This window comes from Medicago truncatula, chromosome 4 (assembly GCF_003473485.1).
Source record: "Medicago truncatula cultivar Jemalong A17 chromosome 4, MtrunA17r5.0-ANR, whole genome shotgun sequence".
Taxonomy (NCBI): Eukaryota; Viridiplantae; Streptophyta; class Magnoliopsida; order Fabales; family Fabaceae; genus Medicago; species Medicago truncatula.
Window position 1 is genome coordinate 53893154 of NC_053045.1, and position 20264 is coordinate 53913417.

Here is a 20264-nt window from a genome sequence, read left to right on the forward strand (position 1 = left end):
TGATGTTTAGCGGTGATTTGACATTTCCGGCACTCACAACTGCAAAATGTGGGAGGGAAAAGAAGAAAGAGTGTGCAAAAAGTAAACTTTGGAATGAAAGAGGAGTGAAAATGCCAAGGAAAGTAACAAAGAAACTTAACTCTCAAGTCTGACTCGCATTAATAGTATTTTTCATAATGGAAGCACATGTTAGTGATTACACAAATACACTAACAATTATGATTAGAAATTGAATTATGCTCTTCACCCAGCACTTTTCGCTCGCGTGCTGCAGCCGTTTCAAAAATATCTCTGCGCTAGTTAACTCACGCGGCATGAGTTAACTCATGAAAGTTATAAACTCAGCGTGAGTCGCTGAGTTAACTCACGCTAGGGAAAATGTGAATTTTCTTATTCATTTGACAGCTAGTATTGCTTTGTAATTGCTATATATGCTATACCATGCAGCAAGCAACCTTGTTCTATCCATCAGTTCATATTAGAGAATTTTATCTAGTATAAACACATGTGATTATACCATGCAGCAAGCAACTCTCGGCTGAACAAGTGAAAATTTTCTTAAGTGTTTTAGACAATAGTGGTCACCACCTAATCATAGGCTAATATAGCTATCTTAACATGTGTTGTTTGTCCAAAACTCCATCTCATCCATCTTCTTTTTCATTGAATGCAACCTGGCCAACTTCTGATTTTGGATTGAAATGCATCTTGGCTATGCAGCAATAAAAACATGACTGTCCTTTTGGAATTATGAACTAGCGTGAGTTAACTCACGCAGCGTTACTTAACTAACGCATAGTTTTACACTTGCATTAGTTAACTAGCGCAAGAGTAAATTTAGAACGGTTGCAGGGCGCGAGCAAAATGTGCAGGGTGGATAGCAGAATTCTTAGAAATTGTGTCAATTTATTTATAAAAAATTGAATTTGTTTTCAATAAATATTTACTATTTATAGAGTCAATAACATGTGATCTCTTTCATCTCTTACAAACATCCAAAATCATGAAATGTGAACAAACTTAATGGAATGTTAAAGATTAAGCTAAAAAAGTTCCATTAATATTTCATTGTATAAGTGAGTTTTTAATCAATTTTTTGTATTTTGTATTTTTCTATGTACATGCGATGATGTGAATCGTACATGTACATATGCGTCTTTTAAAAATTAACATAGATGTCAACTGATTCAATGTAGCACCTTCATGCGATAGCCTGGGAGAGGGATAATTGTTGGTACAGTTGGAGTTTGACATACAACCATGAACCAACCAACATATCTATACTAATTTCAAAAAATGACTTAATTATTGTTATTATTTTTTTTGAGAGAAGACTTAATTATTGTTATAACATGTCTCACTATCGAACACGTCTCTTATCATAAGTGTGTGTGCTACAGAAAGCAATAATATAAGCATGAGCGAGAATAAAAAACCTGATTGCACAAAGTTATTTTCAAAATGCTATCATGTTTAACACACTCCGTTGAGTATGACTCATATATAGACACATAAGAAGGGCAAGGGGCAAAGGAGTTAAACTAGCGTAGTTAAGCTCCCTTCACACCCGCCCTTACGTTTGGCCCAAACATTTGTTAGGCCTAACTATTTGTTGTGGCGAAGACTAGGTGGTACGGGGAACGATATCCCCCGCGGTACAATTCGAGGGTATTGTTGGACTATAGATCGTAGTATTATATATGCCTTGTAACATGTAAGTGCACTCTTTTCTATGTCTGGGAATGTTTGGTTAAGTTTTGAGTGATGTCTCGTAGATTAGTTATATCTTAGGATCATTATATATATTTTAAATCTTCACCAAAATGATTTTATTTGCATAAAAAACTGTTTTCGAATAAAATTTTGTTTTGAATGATTTGAATCATGGCTCATCGTTTTTGTGATTAGAATCATAATGACTCAAATCATTCTTCGTTATTCTTTTTGCAACAAATCATCATTCTACATGCTTTGAGATTCAAATCATGAATGGATTTCTGAAAATCCATATATTCTGTTTGCAACAATTTGAATCACAAATCTGATGATTTGAATAATTCTTTATCAGGAAAATCAATCTTTAAACGAACCCAATAATTATTTTTAACATATAATTCAACTCACTAAATGAGCGATTCAAATGACAAAGGGGTTTAAGCTATTTTCTAGCTTTCTCTTGTTCTAAAACCTTCTAACTATAAATATAAACCTCTTTCCCACTTTTTCATTAATGAAGTGTTCATTCACTTTTCGCTCGTCTCTCTCTCAAAAATCTTACTAAAAAACTTTCATCATGATTCGTTGTGAGGATGATTCGAAGTTAGTTATGCAATTAGGTTTGTGTATGGTTTGTTTCTTTTAAGGAATTTAAGGGTGCTCAAAGCTCTAAAGGATACAAGAGACATTCCTTTCTCCTTCAAAGGGTTGGGGAAATTTTCTTGAGGTTCAATACCGAGGGAATTTGATAGAGCACCTAGCAATGAAATGATCTTGTTGAAGATTACTCAAGGATTGGAAAGCAGCAGAAGATTTGAAGGTCTTGAGGTTCAACAAATTATATTAGAGATGACTATCTTGTAATAGGTTTCGTATCTCTAATAGTATATCTTGTTGAATTTCTTTGATTAATTTGGTGTTGCCCCATCTTTTTGGTTGCTTTATTTCATATCAATATTATTAATTGGAGTGCCGGAGATGATTATTGTTTTTTTTTTACATGTTATCAAGTCATAATGATCATTTGCCCTTCTAATTTTGTCTAAGAAAACAAACATTTAACCCTTAAATTTAGGATTAAGTATATTTTTGGTCATTATAAAATTTTTAATTTTTCTTTTTAGTCAATCTAAATTTTTTCATCATGTTTTAGTCCCCTAAATATTTTTTGTCACCACTTCAAAATTTTAATTTTTTTTTCCAGTTATGTTTAGTATATTATAGAAATCGCTTTTACAAAATTTTCATTTTTGAACAAATGATTAATTAAATATGAACTATTAAATTATTAGTGGTTAAAAATTCATATTTTGGGATAAAAAATCATTCAAAAATGTGAACGTGAACTTATATATTCATGAACCAAAAGCCATGACGGAATTCGTAAAAAAAAAAAAAACCACGACGGAAAACATTTAATGATCAAAATTGCTAAATTATTTTTAAAAGATTAAAAACAAAATTTAAGATATTTATAAACAAAAATAAAACTTATTTACCAGTTAAATTTATAATTAAACATTCTTAAAAGAAAATTATAATAACTAAACACCAAAATTTTGTTAAAAAAATCACCAAAATTCATCATTTTTGAGTAAAAATATCCATGTTCATATAATAGGATTATATAAATTAGAGTAATCCTAACAACCATTTCTCTAACATTTACTTTTTATCTTTTATTGGATAAAATTTATGTGGTTTACCACCATATTACCATAATCCATTTTTAAAGATAGAATACATGAGTTTTATCCAATTAGAGAGTTTAATTCAAGCTGGCAAAGGCATTGCATAATTTATGCAGAGGCTGAGGTTCGAACCTGAACACTCCACTTCTCCACGTTTAATTGTGCGAGCTCTAACCACTACAGTACTACACCGAAGAGATAAATAGTAGTTAATAAAAGTTTGGGTGTTTGTAGAAGTTACCGTTTAACCCCCCATACGAAGATAAAGTTTGGTTAGGGTGGTAGTAACAGAAGAAGTGAAGAAAGAGGCACATACATTAGGTTGTTTTGAAATTTGGGGAATCGAATATGGCGGGAATGGAAGGAAGCATGAGCAGCGAGAGCGATGCGATTTTCGAATCGGTGATGAATTTGAATCCACAACTCTTCTTCAACGAAGTTCTCAACACTGTTGATGATTTCGTCCTCGATACTTTCGATTTCTACTTCCAGTAACCCCTTTCGCTTCTTCTTCTTCTTTCAAATTTTAATTGTTGTTATACCAAATTGATTAAATTTAAATTAAATCTCGTTGTTTCAGGGAAGCATCCACCAAGCTCAATGCTGAAGCTACTCAAAGATCCCAACATCTCACACAGGTTTCATTTCTCTCCTTCCTTCATTCTAAGAAATTTCTTAATTCAATTTAATTAAGTTTAATTAGAGTAATTAACGAACACTATGATTAAAATTGATTATTTATTTATTTGTTTGTTTTTGTGAAAGGGTGTTGATTGCATTCGACAAAAGGTTCAATCTGTTTTGGATCAAAAGCTCACTGTTTGGGAAAAATACTGTCTTTATCACTGTTTTTCTCTTCCCCAAGGCTTTCAATTACCAAACACTCTCAATGTATGTTCTGCTCCAACTTGTTGTTATTCACTAATTATGGTCAATGTGGCCTCAATCACAGTCCATTGCAGTCACAGAGACATCAAAATTCTCTGATATTGCGGCGCACATTGTGGTTACGTACCTTTATTTAAAGAGATTAAAGGAAATGCACTGTCAGTGTAAAGTTATTTTACACTGACAACCAATCACAATTTTCCAAGATATCAAACAATACAATTATGTTACTCTTTTTTCAATTTCTTTATTTTAAAAATGTATAATATGATGTGGCAAATTGAAAACTTGCGATTGAATGTTTGTGTAAAATAAGTTTTCATCAATAGTGTATATTCCTTATTCTCTTTTCTAAAACCTTCTTCCTTTGTATAATTTTTTCTTAAGAAAGTGTACTTTCTTTCAGGGTGAAACAAGTGGGAATGACATTAATCCTGGTTCTACTTCTGATCCAGAATTAGATGCTCAATTAGAATCATTGAGGAAAAAACTAGCTGAGGTAACAAGAGTGTAGAATGTAGATTGTTAAAAGTCTTCATTTTGTAGATAGCGAAGTTGTTACTTATTTTGTTTCTCATTTGATTTATCTTGGTAATAAATGTGTTGTCAGGTGGGGAAAGAGTCTGAAATGCTGAATCAAGAAATTCATGCATTAGAGAGTCAGTCTTCTCACAATGCTCGGTATATCAACGAGGCAGTACAATTATTTGAGCAAAACTCTTACACTGAGTTGTTTCAGGGTAATTTAAGAGCTTCTTATCATCCTTTTGCTCATGTTTTAACGTTTTGCAGATAAGACCCTGTGCTACTCAGAACTAGTATTGATACTGTTTTTATGATTTCTATTTAATCAATCCCGGGATTCTCCATTTTGGTACCTGTTTGTATGCATTAACTATATTAACACATGTATATTGCTTTTCTCATGCAGTTTTATGATACAAAAGAACATTGAATTATTTGGATACGGTTTTGTTTTGTTTTCCAATTACACAGTCAGTAATATTAGAAACTATTGTCTCAGAATATTTTAGCAAATAATGAACATCCAGGATAGTCCATTTTTGATTGTGTTTTATACTTCTTTTAATGCTTTCATGTCTACATGTAAAGATTAAGATAAGATTTGTTTGAAAGGGGGGCAGCATTTTGGGGGCACCAATAAAGGTACCATAGGTCAGGATGTTAATATTGTGAACCTTAGTAAAAGAGAAATGAAACAAATAATGTCAAAAATTTCCTGGAGCTCTGCACTATTGCAAGCAGGAAAGAATGAATTTGTTTTTTCTGATTGAAATTATTAACAAATTATTAGCTAATATTATATGTTGAACTTTAAGTCAGTAGATTTTTACAATTATGATTGTGTTCCTTAGAGATCATGACTACCGCCTCAGAACTTCGAATGAAGATGGGAAAGCTTAACACCAACATGATTGAAGAGACAGGAAAAGTGAAAGCAAAAAGGATTGACAACAATAAAATGGACATTTCTGCTATATATGCTTCCAAAGGTAACCAAAATATCATTCATTCTTCTGCAACATGAATTAATTTTCACAGGCTGAACTCCATAGTTCTGATTTGAACTTTTCTGGATGCAGGCCTATCTAATACGAAATTCGAAGATCTTCAAGAATATGTAACTCTTATGAAGAGCACGTGAGCTTGTATATAATTTTCATCAAGCCAGTTGGACTGGTCTTATCACTCATGCTTGCTGTACCTGTAATTGTTTATTGGTAGTTTATTAGTTGGAATTTTCCTCTCTTGTACTGAAATTAATGGATTTAAATTATTCGGAGATACCTGAAGAATCTCGTAGTCTTTCTCAATTTGGTTGTGCAAAGGCAGAAGCTAGAAGTTTGTAAGTGATAGGTACCAAAGTGAAGTGCCTGACAAGTTATAGGGAGATACTTGTGTTTCTTTAATTATTAATTTGAATTAATTGTTAGCTGAGTTTACTAGGTTGTAGTAAAGCCCTATATTGTGATAAAACTATTTTTGCATTGCTAACATTTTGACGAGATTTCTTTTTACTGCACACAAAAGGTGAATATGTAAAGGGAAAGTAGAAGGGAAATATAAGCACATGTTAAGGTATAAATGTTTACTTGTTTTTTTATTGTTTATTGATTCGTTGATGTTCAAAAATAATTTTACTGGTGTTTTTGTGAGTCATACAGGGTTATGGTATTTCAAATGTACAGTACTTGGTTGTTCCTTTAGAAGGTAAAGGTTCACTTGGTCCAACATCTTATGTCATTTGAAGTTTATGTTACTTATTTGCGGCCTTTTAAAGTCTCTGGCATTTACTTAATGTAGAACTTATGACAACTGAAGTGTTTTATGATCTTTGGTGGTTAAACATTCTGTTATAATTAAATTCTTGAGGATTTTGTCGTCTATTTTCCAAAATATTGTGCTGCTTGTCTATGCATTACAAACACTACTATTAAGGTTATAGACTAAGGTTATAGACTCATGATCTTCCACTTTTTCATTAACTTATGTTGTGAGTGTATGTATGTAAATGTTGATCAGAAGAATATAGAGATTTTTGGGTGCCTTAGCAAGAGTGTATAGTATGATCAATAATTTTCTTTATTTAGTCCCCATGTATTTTTTTTTCTTCATAGCAATACAAATGTAGCAAATGAGTGAAAAACTTTAGGGGGAACCACCATAGTGTTCCATTGTACTCTTGAACCTCACTAGTTGGTTGAGTACCATGCTCAGCAGGAAGAGATACAATCTGTAAAATTAAACGATTCTCAGTCACTCTGACTCCTGTAGGCAAAGTCGTACGTCTTGGAGCCGTCCTAAAAAACTATTCACTGAAATCCAAAATTGGCCTCTTGAGTTCCTCTTAATGTTATTTGGTCTTCCAGCAAGTAGCATGAATAATTCTGATGAATTTGCTCTTGGTCCTTTCAGCCACACTTTCCAAACTTTGAAGGTTAGAAATTCGCTAACAAGTGCGAATGAGCCATCTCTACTTATTGCCACACCAGTTGGCACTGCAAGATTGCTTAGCAACACTGTTGTTTGGTTGGTGCTAGGATCATATCTCAACTGGCTTCCTGAATGATCTCCACTGTCTACCAGTGTGCGGAAATCCCTACAAAAAATCAAGTGATGTGAACATTTGTAACTGTAATGCTGAATTGGCATTTAGGTGCAAAAGACATTTTAAGTAGACAAACTATGCTTACTTGAGCTGGAATTTAGCGCTAGCTATGGTAAAATAAACGATTCCAGTGTTTGGGTCTACATCCAAACACAGTAGAATTGACTTGTGCAGGTCCAACTAATTGGGTTGCTTTACCTCCATAAGTAGTCCATAATAAGCATCGGCTATATACAAATCGCCTGTCTGATTATTGAAACTCCATCCTAATGGCCTCCCACATGTCGGTTGGAGTGCTGAGAAGTCATCAAGGCCATCACAGATTGTCTTGTTCCCGATAAAAAATATATATTATGGATTGTCCTAACAACTGAGTTAAGTTCATGAAGACTTTATGATTCATCTCTTCTAAGCCTAACTAATTCCCTATATTTAAAAAAAAAATTGATGATAACGGAGGAGTTTGCTACCCAATTGGAGGAATTTGTTTCAAAATTTACTATTTAAAAAAAAAAAAAAATTATACGTTTTTAGAAAAATTATTTTTTTGCCTTTATCACTTCCAAACCAATATAATTCCGTATGTTTTAAAAAATTTATTAACATGACGGGGGTGGGTATAAGTCCGGGAAGAGTTTGCTTCCAAATTTACTATTTTTTATTTTTTTTTTAAATAATTTTGTTTTTTTGGTAGTGTAAAAATGATTTTGTTTATGGTTTATCACTTCCAAACCAAACCTAAAACTAATTTCATATATTTTGCTAATAAAAAAACAGATCAGTTGTCCCGTAAGTGTAGCTCAGTTGGTAGCTACAGAGAAATTTTGTACAGGAGCCGGGGTTTGAATCCCGAATTCTCTATTTCTCCACACATATGTGTGAATTTAGCCTAATAGCTACTTGACAAAAACAAAAAAAAAAAAAACCGGATTTTTTTTTTCTTTTCCCCTTCTTATTCGATTCTCTTTGTTTTAGTTTAATTGTTTTTGTTATCACTTCCAAACCAAGCCTAAATCTAAGCTGCTGTTACTATATATATTTTTTTTTTAAAAAGTTAAAATGAAATTTATTTAAAACACATATAATCCTAGCAAGCACAAGGAATACTAGGCTATGAGACTTAAAAAACAACATACAAAGAAAAAGTGTTCCGTATATATGCGGAACACCCAAACAAACACTCACATATCAAATACAAACTTCTACAAAAAACCAAAAATACTCACCACTGAGGCCCTCGAAACCAATAAAAACTAGACACCAAACCCATAAGTCATCTCCAAAAACCAAAGTCTAAACGCATGCGCAATAGCAGAAACAAATCTTGTACGAAACCGTTGCAAAACGTCTCCAAAATAACCACCAAACCTACCAAAAACCCACGTAACCGCACCTTAAACAAGTCATACCGTCTAACATCCATGTATCTGAAAACCCCTCAACAACAAACTCATAGAAGAAAACCCATAAAAAGCATAACCACCACAAGCACCACCACCACCACCAAAACTACCATTAACCACCACAAAAACCACCATTAATCCTCACCAAAAACAAGCACCAAACACCACGAGCATCACCATAAAAAACCAACACCAGCCACCACGAGCATCACCACCAAAAACCACCACGAACACCACCACAAAAGACCCAATATTAACACCACCATGAAAACCACCAGGAAGGGTGACAAACCAACCAAAAAGCAACATACGAGCTCCTCAACATCATCACCACAAACAAAACTCACTGAATATATATATATATATATATATATATATATATATATATATATATTTAATCACCAAAATTTATTCACGTCGAGTTATACCACAACTGTACCACTCGCGGATAAAACGATAAAGGACAAACAAATCAACGCCGTACAAAGGCGGAACACCGAATACAAACTAAAATACTCCAGGAACCGTAAAAAACCAAACCGAACAGTCCACCTCCCAACTAGTGCTAAAGCTAAAATATAGAAAGGGGTAAAAATATAGCAGGAACCAAAATAGCATTGGCAGTACACTAGAACCCAACAAAGCATACTATTGCTTCAAACACTAGCTCCCAAACTAAAGAACAGGCGCTGACATTACATAGTAGTACACCAGAAAAAATAAACCAAAGCCAACTAAAATCAATTAACACCAACGGCCACTAACAGAAGAAAAACATCAAATACTCAGATGGTTTATTATTAATAGCATTGACCCTTTTCAAACTCTTCTTCTTCGTAACTTTCTTTGCATTCGTCCCCATTTTGGTATGAAAACCCTAAAATTGGATTAACAGAAAACCACCCGTATATTAAAATCAATGTCAATGCCCAACAAATTTAATAATGTGTCATCATAGTTTAATAGGCTACATTTTTTGTTGACAAAATTTAATAGGCTACATGGCCATCTATTAGTATTACTTTATTACTATACTAAAATCATGTGAAACGTCTAGAAGTCCTAGCTCAACTGACAAATGCCAAAATTGCAAGGCCGGACGTTGTGACCCGGGTTCGAACCCGGGACCTCACAGTTGTGTGTGAGTTTATTTTCAGTGGATTACCACTTCATCTAAGACCAAAAAAAAAAAAAATCATGTGAAACCACTTGAGTTGATTTGATGGTATTGATTTGAGATTTCGTGTTTCTTTTTGAGGATTCAAGTTCGATTCTTTCCGGTGTCAATTTGGATGAACATTTAGCTTCTTAAAAAAAAAACTATATTAAAATCATGTCTAATATTGACCAAAAAAGAATATGTCTAATATTGACCAAAAAAGAATCATGTCAAATAAATTTACTAATGTGTTTCGGTTAATTTCTTAATGATCCTAATTTAAGGCTACATGGTCATTTCTATAGATAACTTCAAAATTGATAACAAAGTTCTAAACAAGAAAACCGATATGGTAGAAAAAGGAGGAAAAAAAACCGGTGGTAGTAAAAATAATGAACAATTTTTTTTTTTTGTTTAAAAATTTGGAACACTTTTCTTTTGAAGGAAAAAAAATTGGAACACTTGAATATTATTAAAAAAAAAAATCGGTAGCAAGCTCCTTTGAAAAAAAAAAACAGTATTTTTTTTCTAGTTTAAAACAGTTATAATATTAAAATGAGCAATTGTATATTATAAAAAAATTCACAAGGAGCACAAAACTACATTAATGTTGATATTTAGAAAATAGTCATTATTTTTCAAATTTTATCATATCAACAAATAAAAATTTACTTTTTGATATATAACCAAATAAAATCTATAACAAACGCAGTGCAAATATTTAACAGATTTTTGCATATACAAGAGAAAAATATTTAATAGAAATATTTAACGGAATGTAAATAAATTCTCAATATCATTCTTTCAAAAAAAAAAAAATCTCAATATCATGAAATTGTTTCCATGTCACAAATGATGCTTTATTTTATTTATTTAAATTTTATGCATGTGTGTAATTGAATCAATTACAAAATTTTTATCATATTCAAACATAAAAATTTGTTTATGCCATATATAAGCACGTAAATCCAAAACGAACACGGTGCAAATATTTAACGGCTTTTACATATAAAATAAATGAATATTCAATAGAAACATACGTTAACTTTGGTATTTTAAAAATGCTCATGAGTTTTTTTTTTTTTTTTTTTTTTAAATTATCATATCATAACTTTCTAATAAATAAACTTAAAAATTTGTTTAAAAAGATATAAACACATAATATCCGCAACGGAAGCGGTGCAAATATTTAAATGTTTTTTATCTATATAGAATAAATATAAAAACGTTATTAATTTTAATAATTCTTGTTTAATATCTTTAAACATTTCAAAATATTAATAATATAAAAAAAAACATTTTTTTTTAAAGAATAATAAAAAACATTTCAAAAATAAACAATTATTTAACGGATTTTTCTATATAAAATAAACAATTATTTAACAAAACACTATTAATGTTAATAATTTTTATTTAATATCTGTTAAAACATTTTAAAATATTAATAATATAATTGTTAATAATTTTTATTTAATACCTTTTTTTGACAAATTTTTTATTTAATATCTTTAAACATTTCAAAATATTAATAATATAATTGTTTTTTCATATATTTAATGGGATTTGCTAGAACACACCCATAGTTTTTATGTGGGAGTGTTTTAACAAGCTACACCTTAAGGTGCATTTCACTACTTTTTAGTTATAATTTGCTAAAACACACATTCAAAAAAATAAGTGGGTGTATCCTAGCAAATGCCTATAGGAGTTGCTAACATACACCCACTTATTTTTTAAAATGTGTGTTTTAGCAACATTCACCTTAAGGTGTATTTAACAATTTTTTAGTTATATCTTTGCTAAAACACACCTTAATAAAAACTAGTATCTGTATCATTTCATAACTGAAATTCACATGAAATTCACACTACATAGATGACTAGGAGGAGAGTTCAATGGCAACATGCCCTGGGACGCAATAGTCGAACAGACTCAATCTCACATCACTTACCCCTCCTCTCTGCACCCAATCATTAGGACATTAGATTTGCTTAGCCAATGTGAATCCAAACAAGAGCTAAGTATCTCGTAAAAAACTATATTTGTGTAGAGGAGCGTTTCTGATTTGCATTCAGAATACAAATTTTTCAACATTGGTTCCAACTACGTAATAGATAGAGAAATTAGATTTCTCAGTGGGTTTCATGTAGATCTGCTATTATACAATGCAAAACATAAAGAGAAGAAAATCACTCTCTTTATTCCATGTACATCTTCTATTATTATACAACAATGAAGAAACTCTCACCCTCTCTCTATGTAGCAGAACTGAGGTAATCTTTCATCAATGCCAAAATGGGGTTAGCAGATGGATTTCCTTCCAATTTCTGAAACATGATTCCATCCATTCGCGCTTGAACTCCATCAGAAAATGTCAAGTCCTCTAGTAGTTCCTTAAGTCTTTCGTCCGCTCCAACCAGAGAATTACCAAGACCACTTAAAATCTCGGGTAGAGAAGGACTAGGTCTAGAGAGCTCCACAACAGTAACCTGACATAGAATGATGAGGTATATTAGCTTTCAATTATCAAATAAACAAACAGTATCAAGATAAAAGGTGTTGTTGTCAAATCAACCTGTCTGTCTTGAGGTATATTAGCTTTCAATTTTGCTATAGCAATAGCACGAGATAGCCCACCAATAGCATCAACCAAACCATGGGATGCTGCATCCTTACCGGTCCAAACCCTCCCTTGTGCAACCTCTTCCATCTTGTCTACCTAGCGACGGGATAGTAGCTGTAACTATTGGACATAGAAGGGGGAAGAACAGAAAACAGAAAATAGCTTTTTCTTGTATGAATTTAAAACATACAGTCATTGATCTGGAAAAAGCCGCCTTATCACGAAATTGTTTATAAAAATTCTGTGCAGACTTGGCAAATAGCTCTGCTTCATGTGGCCTGCACTTGAGAGAAAGAGAGAGAGATTATATATGTCTGCCTTGGAAATCAAAAATATAAACCGATGCAAAAAAAATGGTACCAACCCGAACCCATGAATAAACGTAGAAAATTAAATCATAAATCAGAGAAAAAGGAAACACTAATGACAAGTAGGCTATATAAAACATGAAAAAGATTGGTAGACACCCCTTCCACCCAATCCACACCACTTCTCTCTCTTGATTTTTCCTGTCTTCTCCTTATTGTGTCTTGGAGAGTGGGAGTGTGGGACCCACCCGAGGTGTATATGAGGTGTCCAAATATAACAACCCATAAAACATGGATAAAAATATATTCCTATACTGTAAGCCCTAGGCCTACTTAAGGTGATGACTAATAGTGCCTTATACTGATGGCTGGGGGTTAGTGGGCAGGCTGCAAGCCAAAGATCAAAATAAAATCTACACTTTTCAATTAGATGTAAAGCTGAAGCAGAATAATTATACATTCCACCAATCTACATCCCCAAAGTCTTTGATCTGTTTCTACTACAACTTTTAGGGATATCTTGAGGATCTTTTCGAAGGGATTCTGAAAAAGGGCACCTACAATTGCTACTACTACTAACTGAACTCACGTGGAATCCACACTGGATTTTATCCACTATCATCACACTCAATAACTCGATTGAGGAATTTTTCTTAAAACCTGAATTCAAAGAACAAGGAATATATTGAACCCAGATTGGGTGTAAATGATTTCAACCAGATTCATATATTGGAGATAAAATAGAACCACACTATCAACTCATTAGAACTAGACTGGAGCTTGGAGAATACTAATACATAAACTATTAAGTCTTCTCGTCTCACAAAAAGTGTCGTACAGTTGGATATCAGATGGCAGTGTACATTAAAATTCTCTTCTAACAAATTCTACTACCTAAAGGAACGTTGTTCAGCTGCAAGGAGCTCGGCATATTTACCCCTTGATATAATTTCTTTGTTGAAACCAATCTTCTCATAAAGTTTCCCAAGGCTAAATTTTCCTACAAAAGTAAGTTATGTCATCAACTTAATAGATTATAAAACCCAAGGAGAATATACAATAGAATATACTAAGGAAATGGAATCCTGACTGTTCATGACTTTACCATGTGATCATTATTTCAGAACTCAATTGTTTTTTTTTTTTTCAGCTACAACTTCCATTGGTTGCAACTTGCATATGATTACCATTCAAATGGTATTTCAAACTGCTATATTTTTTAAAATCAAAATAAGTTCAAAATATTTTTGACATAAAACTCAGTGAAATTGGTAATCTAGCTACAAGACCACAACAAGAAGCAAAGAACATCTAGGGATACCTTATACACACAACTATAGCTGTCAAGGGGGTAAAAAAAATACTGATAATAGCCGAGTGCCCGGCCACACTCTAAAGTCTCCTAAATTAAGCAAATACCATATAGGATCTAACACTTGGATGATCTCATCTATTTCAATTACATCAGCATGTGTATGTTGGTTAATGGTTCATAACAAATATTTTATTAGCATCCCACTCATAGGACACCTCCTTTCTTCTACCGAAAGACCCAGGTTCACCTGTGACCACTCCAATTGAACCAGTTAAGGTTAGACTTTCTGCAACAATAGCTCCTGCTCCCATTGCCATGTAGTATCCTCCACTTGCTGCCACATCAGACATTGAAGCAATGACTGGTTTTTTGGCAGCCAGAAGCCTGATTTCTCTCCACATTCTGTAGACCATGATATCAAAACTTTATCAGCAAAACATGCAAACTTTCCCAAATAGTTAGCAATTAGTATCACAATTCAATGACAAAGATCACAGATGTACTGCATATTTAATTAGACCATAAAGGCTATGTTAACTTAACCCATCTGAAATCTACAAGTAGCATCTCAAAAAATTTATTAAGAAAACCAATGTAGTTCAGGTTCTCATTAAGTTGTATTGCCATGGCATAGATCATTGCTTTATGAATCAAACAAACCATTTCTTGCACGTCTTATTAAAAAGTGAGTGCAATTTGAACAGAAAGGAATCTACCAGAACTTACAAATCAGAAGCAAGAGCATCACCTCCTGGACTGTCAATTCGGATAATAGCAGCCTTGAATTTATTTGACTCTGAAAAGAAAAAAGACGACTCAGTGTGCCCAGGACACAAACGATGGAGCAGATATGATGAGCTAAAAAATGCACATTTAAATGTAATTTTTTGTCCCTGCAAATATGGCATTTTTTGCTTAATACCTATAAAATAAACATTTAGTTCCTGCAATATACAACTTTTTGCTTATGGTCCTTGTTTTGTTTTAGTCCCTACAAAATTTATTTACACTGGAATTGGTCGCATTGCTTATGTCCTGGAACTTACAGATGAAGATCTATTCAAGTCATAAATGTTTATATATTTTCTCTGATTTCGACTAGCAGAGGGGTCTGGGTCAAATTTATACCTCACAATTGGTAAGGATGCTATACTTCAAAAGTCCCTGTTTTAGTTCTAAAAACTTAAGAAAAAAAAAAAAAAAAAAAAAAAAAAAAAAAAAAAAAAGGTGTCATCCTGATGCTTGTCTTGCAGTTTCTTTTGTACAATCTACTTCCTTTTATATTTGTCAAAATCAAAGGAAGGATTCTAAAGGCCGGTGCTCAGTAGGAAATACTTAAATTAAGTGCAATACTTTCGCCTCCCAAGCCCAGTCTGTTATAGAAAATAATATAACTCTACACAAAGATAACTATGATACTGCATTAATGAAAACTCACATTATCAATATAAGTAGCATCATACATTTCACTTATTATCTGCTTTGAAATTTAAGGAACTAAAATTTATACGATGGAAAGTGTACCTCTGACCCTACGGATCTTCTCAATGAACTTCTCTCCAATAACACCTTTGCTAGGGGCACTAAATGGACCCTCAGTACGACGGATGGTCCCTGAGGCTCGGATGACAGCTATCAGATCTTTACCACCTGATATTCCAACAGTCCATTTTCTAACTCCAGAGTATTTTCTGTATTTGAGCGAAGGAACTATCAATTTATGCTTAATGAGTTATTTGGCATATTTTAATATATAAAAACTGGATCTAATATAAGTCTGTTAAGAAACAGGAAGCCATGGCAATCCATATTAGGTAGTTCCTCGTTAGAACAATTCTTATTTAAAACAGGTACAAGCCATGAGAACTAAGGTTCTGTTATTCATGAGATGAATTATAGTTATGTTATTTGATTTTGGACATTATCGCAGTCATTAAACACTATTGTAGATTTCTAAACTAGAAAATGAAACAAAGACATGAATTTTATCCAACTAAGGATATATATATATATATATATATATATACATTTTTTAAGCCAGCCTTTATCTATGCTGAAGAAATGACGTAACCTACTCAAAGAAAGGTAAGTTTACCTGAAATCAACCACAGGCAGTTTTTTTACTGTTTTCACCTGAAGTCTCTCCTTCAACTTAGTGATAACCTGCAAAACATTTTATGTTTCTCATTCCTTTTAGTTTTAATCCCCATTTTAGTGTATCCTCTAAACAATTCAATAGCCAGTATTAATTATATATACATGAGTGGGAATTTTTAGAAAATATATATAAAATAACTTCCAAATTTAATATTGTAATTCAGAAAAATTTAGAGTATCTTAGATGATCTCTTGGAAGCGATTTCAAATTTTCCTTATACGTAATGATATTTCTATATTTAATTAAGATTTAGATTCTCGTACAAGTATAAATAGGGTTTAGAATTTTATCTTCTATAACTCATCCAACACATCTTCCCCTTCAACCAGTGTTGTTCAAGTAGTGGATCATTGTAACGCAACCTTTCGCCACCTTCCACATTGTTTTGATCGTTTGCATCTTTATTCTGGTCCCAGACAATTCTCATTTTGGGTGTTGTGAGTTTTCTTAAGAGTTTGAAACTTCCAAATGTTATTCTTGATGAGTTTGAAGAACTTTTTGTTCTAGTTATGTTACTTGCAAGGAAGTTTCTGCCAATAACCGTTCCAACAAAATCTATTACTTCGTCATGCAACATTCTAATTGGCTTTCATGGATGACAATCGTTCCAGAATTCTTGTTGAACATTCTAATTGTAACTAGTTTAAACCTTAGTAAGCTTTAGTTTGAGGGAGGGTTAAATTTAAAAAGAATCTCACAAATAACTATAGTATTGTAGAACATTTTGTAGTATCTTAGGTGGTTTTTAGAATTGGTTTCCACATTTTCTTTATATTCATGATTGTGTGATCTGTTTCTTATTTAATTAAGACATAAATCTGGTACAAGTCTAATTGGGGATTAATATTTTGTTTCATCTAATACATCCAATACATTCTCATCAAGTAAATATTGAATTAAAGCATTTTCTTCTAGTCTATTATTTTCCTTCTTCTAGCCCAAAAAATCTAAAACCCTATAATTTCATCAGGCTCCACGTACATGAGGTGTCAACTCAGTGGTAAGAGCTTGACTTTGTTACCTCAAGAAACAGAGTTCAAATCTCATATGGAACAGTTGTAAAATGGCCAATAATACCATGATTAATAATAATAATTTCCCCTTACCTAATTTTCTTTTTTTATTTATTCTTTTAAAAAAAAAGGCACGAGTAGGTCGTCCAAAATCTTTGTTTTTGAATGTATCCATTTAAATTTGCATTCCTCACTAGCCACAAGATGAGATTATGTCTTACTCTCTCAATATGATTACGTTAATCAAGCTGACAAGTGACAACAGCAACCTTACACATGCTAATAAGCACTCACATAATACCAAAGTAGTGCATGTACCTCATCATCATAGAGTATGCTTGTTATGAAACCCTCTTCTTTCAGTCTGTCTACTTGATAGACACCTTCATTTATGAAGTTCTCAATATCTGTTCTTTCTTTACCTGTATAGAATTTGCAGAAACCCATAAGTTCATTTATTTATTTAAGGTACAAATAGGACTTAAAATGTAAATGCACCTCTAGCGGAAGATACTTTATCCAGCCAATTTGAATAGATATTATCCAGTAATGCAGTCAGCATCTCACGGTGATCTTCAGACATGGTTTTACGGGTTAGTTGATCTCCTGCACTTTTATATTTGCCAAATTTTTCAACGTTTGGTTCAATTCCAAGGTTGTCAAAAACACCTGAAAGAATTAACATGAGTCTTAGGCCTAAGTATAAACATCAACAAATTTAAAAGGGTATAACAACAAACTTCCCTATATGCATCTACAAGATGAATGGAAGAAAAACTTAAACCTTTTAACGACAAATTTCCCTACATTAAAAATCATTTTTCCAAGAGAAAATGTAAAATAAAAATAAAAATGAGCTAATACATCAAGCATTATGATCGCATCTGAACAACTAACATTGGGAAGGTTTAATAAATTTAGTAGGGAGGCATGTCACCATACTAAAAGTCAAACTTTGTTGAAAAAGATGCAATGAAAAGCAGAATTGGCATACCTTTGACAAATGCCGCTTGAACACTGAATCCAAACAAAGAAAAATAAGCACTTGGAGGGGCATATATTTCTTCACATGCGCAAGCAATGTAATATTCTTTTTCTCGACATGAAGGGACATAAGCCACAACAAATTTTCCTACAAGCATCATCAACTATCAAGGTCTTTCATAAGTAACAAAGATCAGTAATTTGTGTCAGAAGCATTTAAAGATTAAATTTAAATATCACCATATGTACTCAAATGTATGCAAACCTAACAGAAAATCACGTACATCAATGCTCTATGAAAAGAGAAAATTATGCACTTAGGCAACAGAATCATGCTGCTACTTAATGTCGCTGATAATTAACATAGATAAAGATCAATCTCTTGAACCGATGCAAAAGGAAACAAACAAAATAAGTGCAAAGCATTATACCTTCTTAGATTTTGTTTGGTAAAAAGTAGCAGATAGGCTAGCAGATTGAATTTGAAGTGTTTAGTAAAACTAGGAATTGAACTTAAGATAATACAAGTTTTCTGAAATTGAGAGAAAAATATGATACGCTATAAGCTATCAGTTCAACTAGCATTTCAAAAAACACAATAAGGTCGTGAAAAGCTATAAACTAGTGAGAAAGGATCGTTACCAAACAACTCTACTTTGATCATACGAGTTTATATGCTATAAGCTACAAGTTTGACTTTGTCAAAGAGAGGCTTATACTTCACAAATTTCCATTAAACACTAGTATTAGTATTTTTTTTTTTCTTTCATAGATATATTAACAAGAAATTGGGTAAATGCAGAGTTGTGAATATGACACCTACCTGATTTTCTGAAATTTAAGATCTGTCTTCGAATTTCATCGAGTTTAGCCCAACCGCAATTTAAATTGTCAATTTGAAGATACACACCAGAAATACGAGGATCATAAGCTGCTTTCAACAAATTATCGCAAATTTGGGGAAGAGATAACCCCTTCTTCGAGAATCTATTATTCAGTTGATCAGATATCTACAGCAACATGCAAAATCCAAAAAAAAAAAAAAAAATGAAAAACTAAGAAAATATGAGAATTGAGAAGTGAGGGGGAGAGTAGGAAGGAAAACCTGGCCTCGCAAAATGATTTTCAAGACGCTGCCGTGTTGAACACGCTCCCATGGCAATGCTATTAGCATTTTGAGCTTGACTAAAAATTTGTTGAAGCCGGTGACCGGCTTAAAATCAAAGTCACCGGTGGGATAATCGTCATCGGCACCACCGCGGACAAAGGTGGAACAAGAAGATGAGGAGGAGGAGGAGTAAGAAGAAGAGTGGAAATGGAAGGGTTTAGGAATGGGATGAGAGAGAAAGGAGCGGTGGAGTTGAGATTGAAAGGTATGATTAGTAAGTGGAGGTGAGATAGTGTGGTAGATGATGTAACGGAAGCGGTGGATTGCGGAGCGTGTGAGTGACATATTTCCGTCGCAACTGAAAACTGGGAGGGAAAAGAGGAAAGGGGTATTTCAATTGAGTTCGATATACGCACGCTGGTACTACATGGTTTTTGCTCCGGAACTAACTATTAACAATTGGTTTATTTTTCCGCTTCTTCTTCTTCTTCTCTGTTTAGTGTTTTTTTCTTTCTTTGTTAAGCCTCCCTCTCCCATGTAAGCACTTGATTTATTCATAAATTCAATTTAATTCTTGGTTAATATTAAACAAGAGGTTTGATCGATGTAATAAATGGAGCAAAAGTATCTTGCATTACAGTATATTGAAAAACAAAATTCATCTTTTTAGTTGGGTTTGTGTGAACGAATAGTTTTGTTAATATTATTTTTTAATGGAAAAACGTTTAGGTGAATTGAAATATGCCACAAAGTTTAACGAGCATTAAG

At 32.7% G+C, this 20264-nt stretch overlaps 3 protein-coding genes across 4 annotated transcripts; 1 reads left to right on the forward strand and 2 right to left on the reverse strand.

The window, feature by feature from the left end:
• Positions 1-3665: 3665 nt before the first annotated feature.
• On the forward strand, positions 3666-6293 carry LOC11441588 (protein MIS12 homolog). Of its 2 annotated transcripts, XM_024781432.2 has the most exons (7): positions 3669-3898; positions 3988-4045; positions 4173-4298; positions 4702-4794; positions 4906-5035; positions 5672-5809; positions 5900-6293. In XM_024781432.2, exons 1-7 carry the CDS (start codon positions 3756-3758, stop codon positions 5959-5961), a joined length of 750 nt encoding a protein of 249 aa, XP_024637200.1. In that variant the 5' UTR covers positions 3669-3755; the 3' UTR covers positions 5962-6293. The 2 variants fall into 2 exon arrangements, with proteins under 2 accessions (XP_024637201.1, XP_024637200.1); XM_024781433.2 differs by lacking the exon at positions 4702-4794 and having other exon boundaries at positions 3666-3898.
• Positions 6294-6903: 610 nt separating this feature from the next.
• On the reverse strand, positions 6904-9690 carry LOC11441158 (protein STRICTOSIDINE SYNTHASE-LIKE 12). Its single transcript, XM_039832810.1, is given in 7 exon segments — positions 6904-7115; positions 7118-7416; positions 7511-7573; positions 7575-7629; positions 7632-7752; positions 9006-9142; positions 9594-9690. Coding segments are annotated over 7 exon segments (984 nt in total).
• A 2298-nt stretch (positions 9691-11988) lies between these two features.
• LOC11437695 (serine protease SPPA, chloroplastic) lies at positions 11989-20059 on the reverse strand. Its single transcript, XM_003609133.4, has 13 exons — positions 19494-20059; positions 19212-19398; positions 18399-18536; positions 17903-18073; positions 17723-17826; positions 16329-16396; positions 15758-15924; positions 14960-15029; positions 14481-14635; positions 13813-13918; positions 12801-12888; positions 12563-12706; positions 11989-12476 (listed from the first exon to the last, which is right to left on the reverse strand). Exons 1-13 carry the CDS (start codon positions 19839-19841, stop codon positions 12243-12245), a joined length of 1980 nt encoding a protein of 659 aa, XP_003609181.2. The 5' UTR covers positions 19842-20059; the 3' UTR covers positions 11989-12242.
• Between the last annotated feature and the right edge of the window lie 205 nt (positions 20060-20264).

Excerpts from the sequence above, each read along its gene's own strand:
- LOC11437695 (XM_003609133.4), bottom strand. The coding sequence starts at position 19,841 with ATGTCACTCACACGCTCCGCAATCCACCGCTTCCGTTACATCATCTAC. Across the intron at positions 18,074-18,398 it reads TCAAGCGGCATTTGTCAAAG|GTGTTTTTGACAACCTTGGA; the intron begins GTATGCCAATTC and ends TAATTCTTTCAG. Across the intron at positions 14,636-14,959 it reads GATGCTCTTGCTTCTGATTT|AATGTGGAGAGAAATCAGGC; the intron begins GTAAGTTCTGGT and ends CATGGTCTACAG.
- LOC11441588 (XM_024781432.2), top strand. The coding sequence starts at position 3,756 with ATGGCGGGAATGGAAGGAAGCATGAGCAGCGAGAGCGATGCGATTTTC. Across the intron at positions 3,899-3,987 it reads ACTTTCGATTTCTACTTCCA|GGAAGCATCCACCAAGCTCA; the intron begins GTAACCCCTTTC and ends TCGTTGTTTCAG. Across the intron at positions 4,795-4,905 it reads TGAGGAAAAAACTAGCTGAG|GTGGGGAAAGAGTCTGAAAT; the intron begins GTAACAAGAGTG and ends ATGTGTTGTCAG.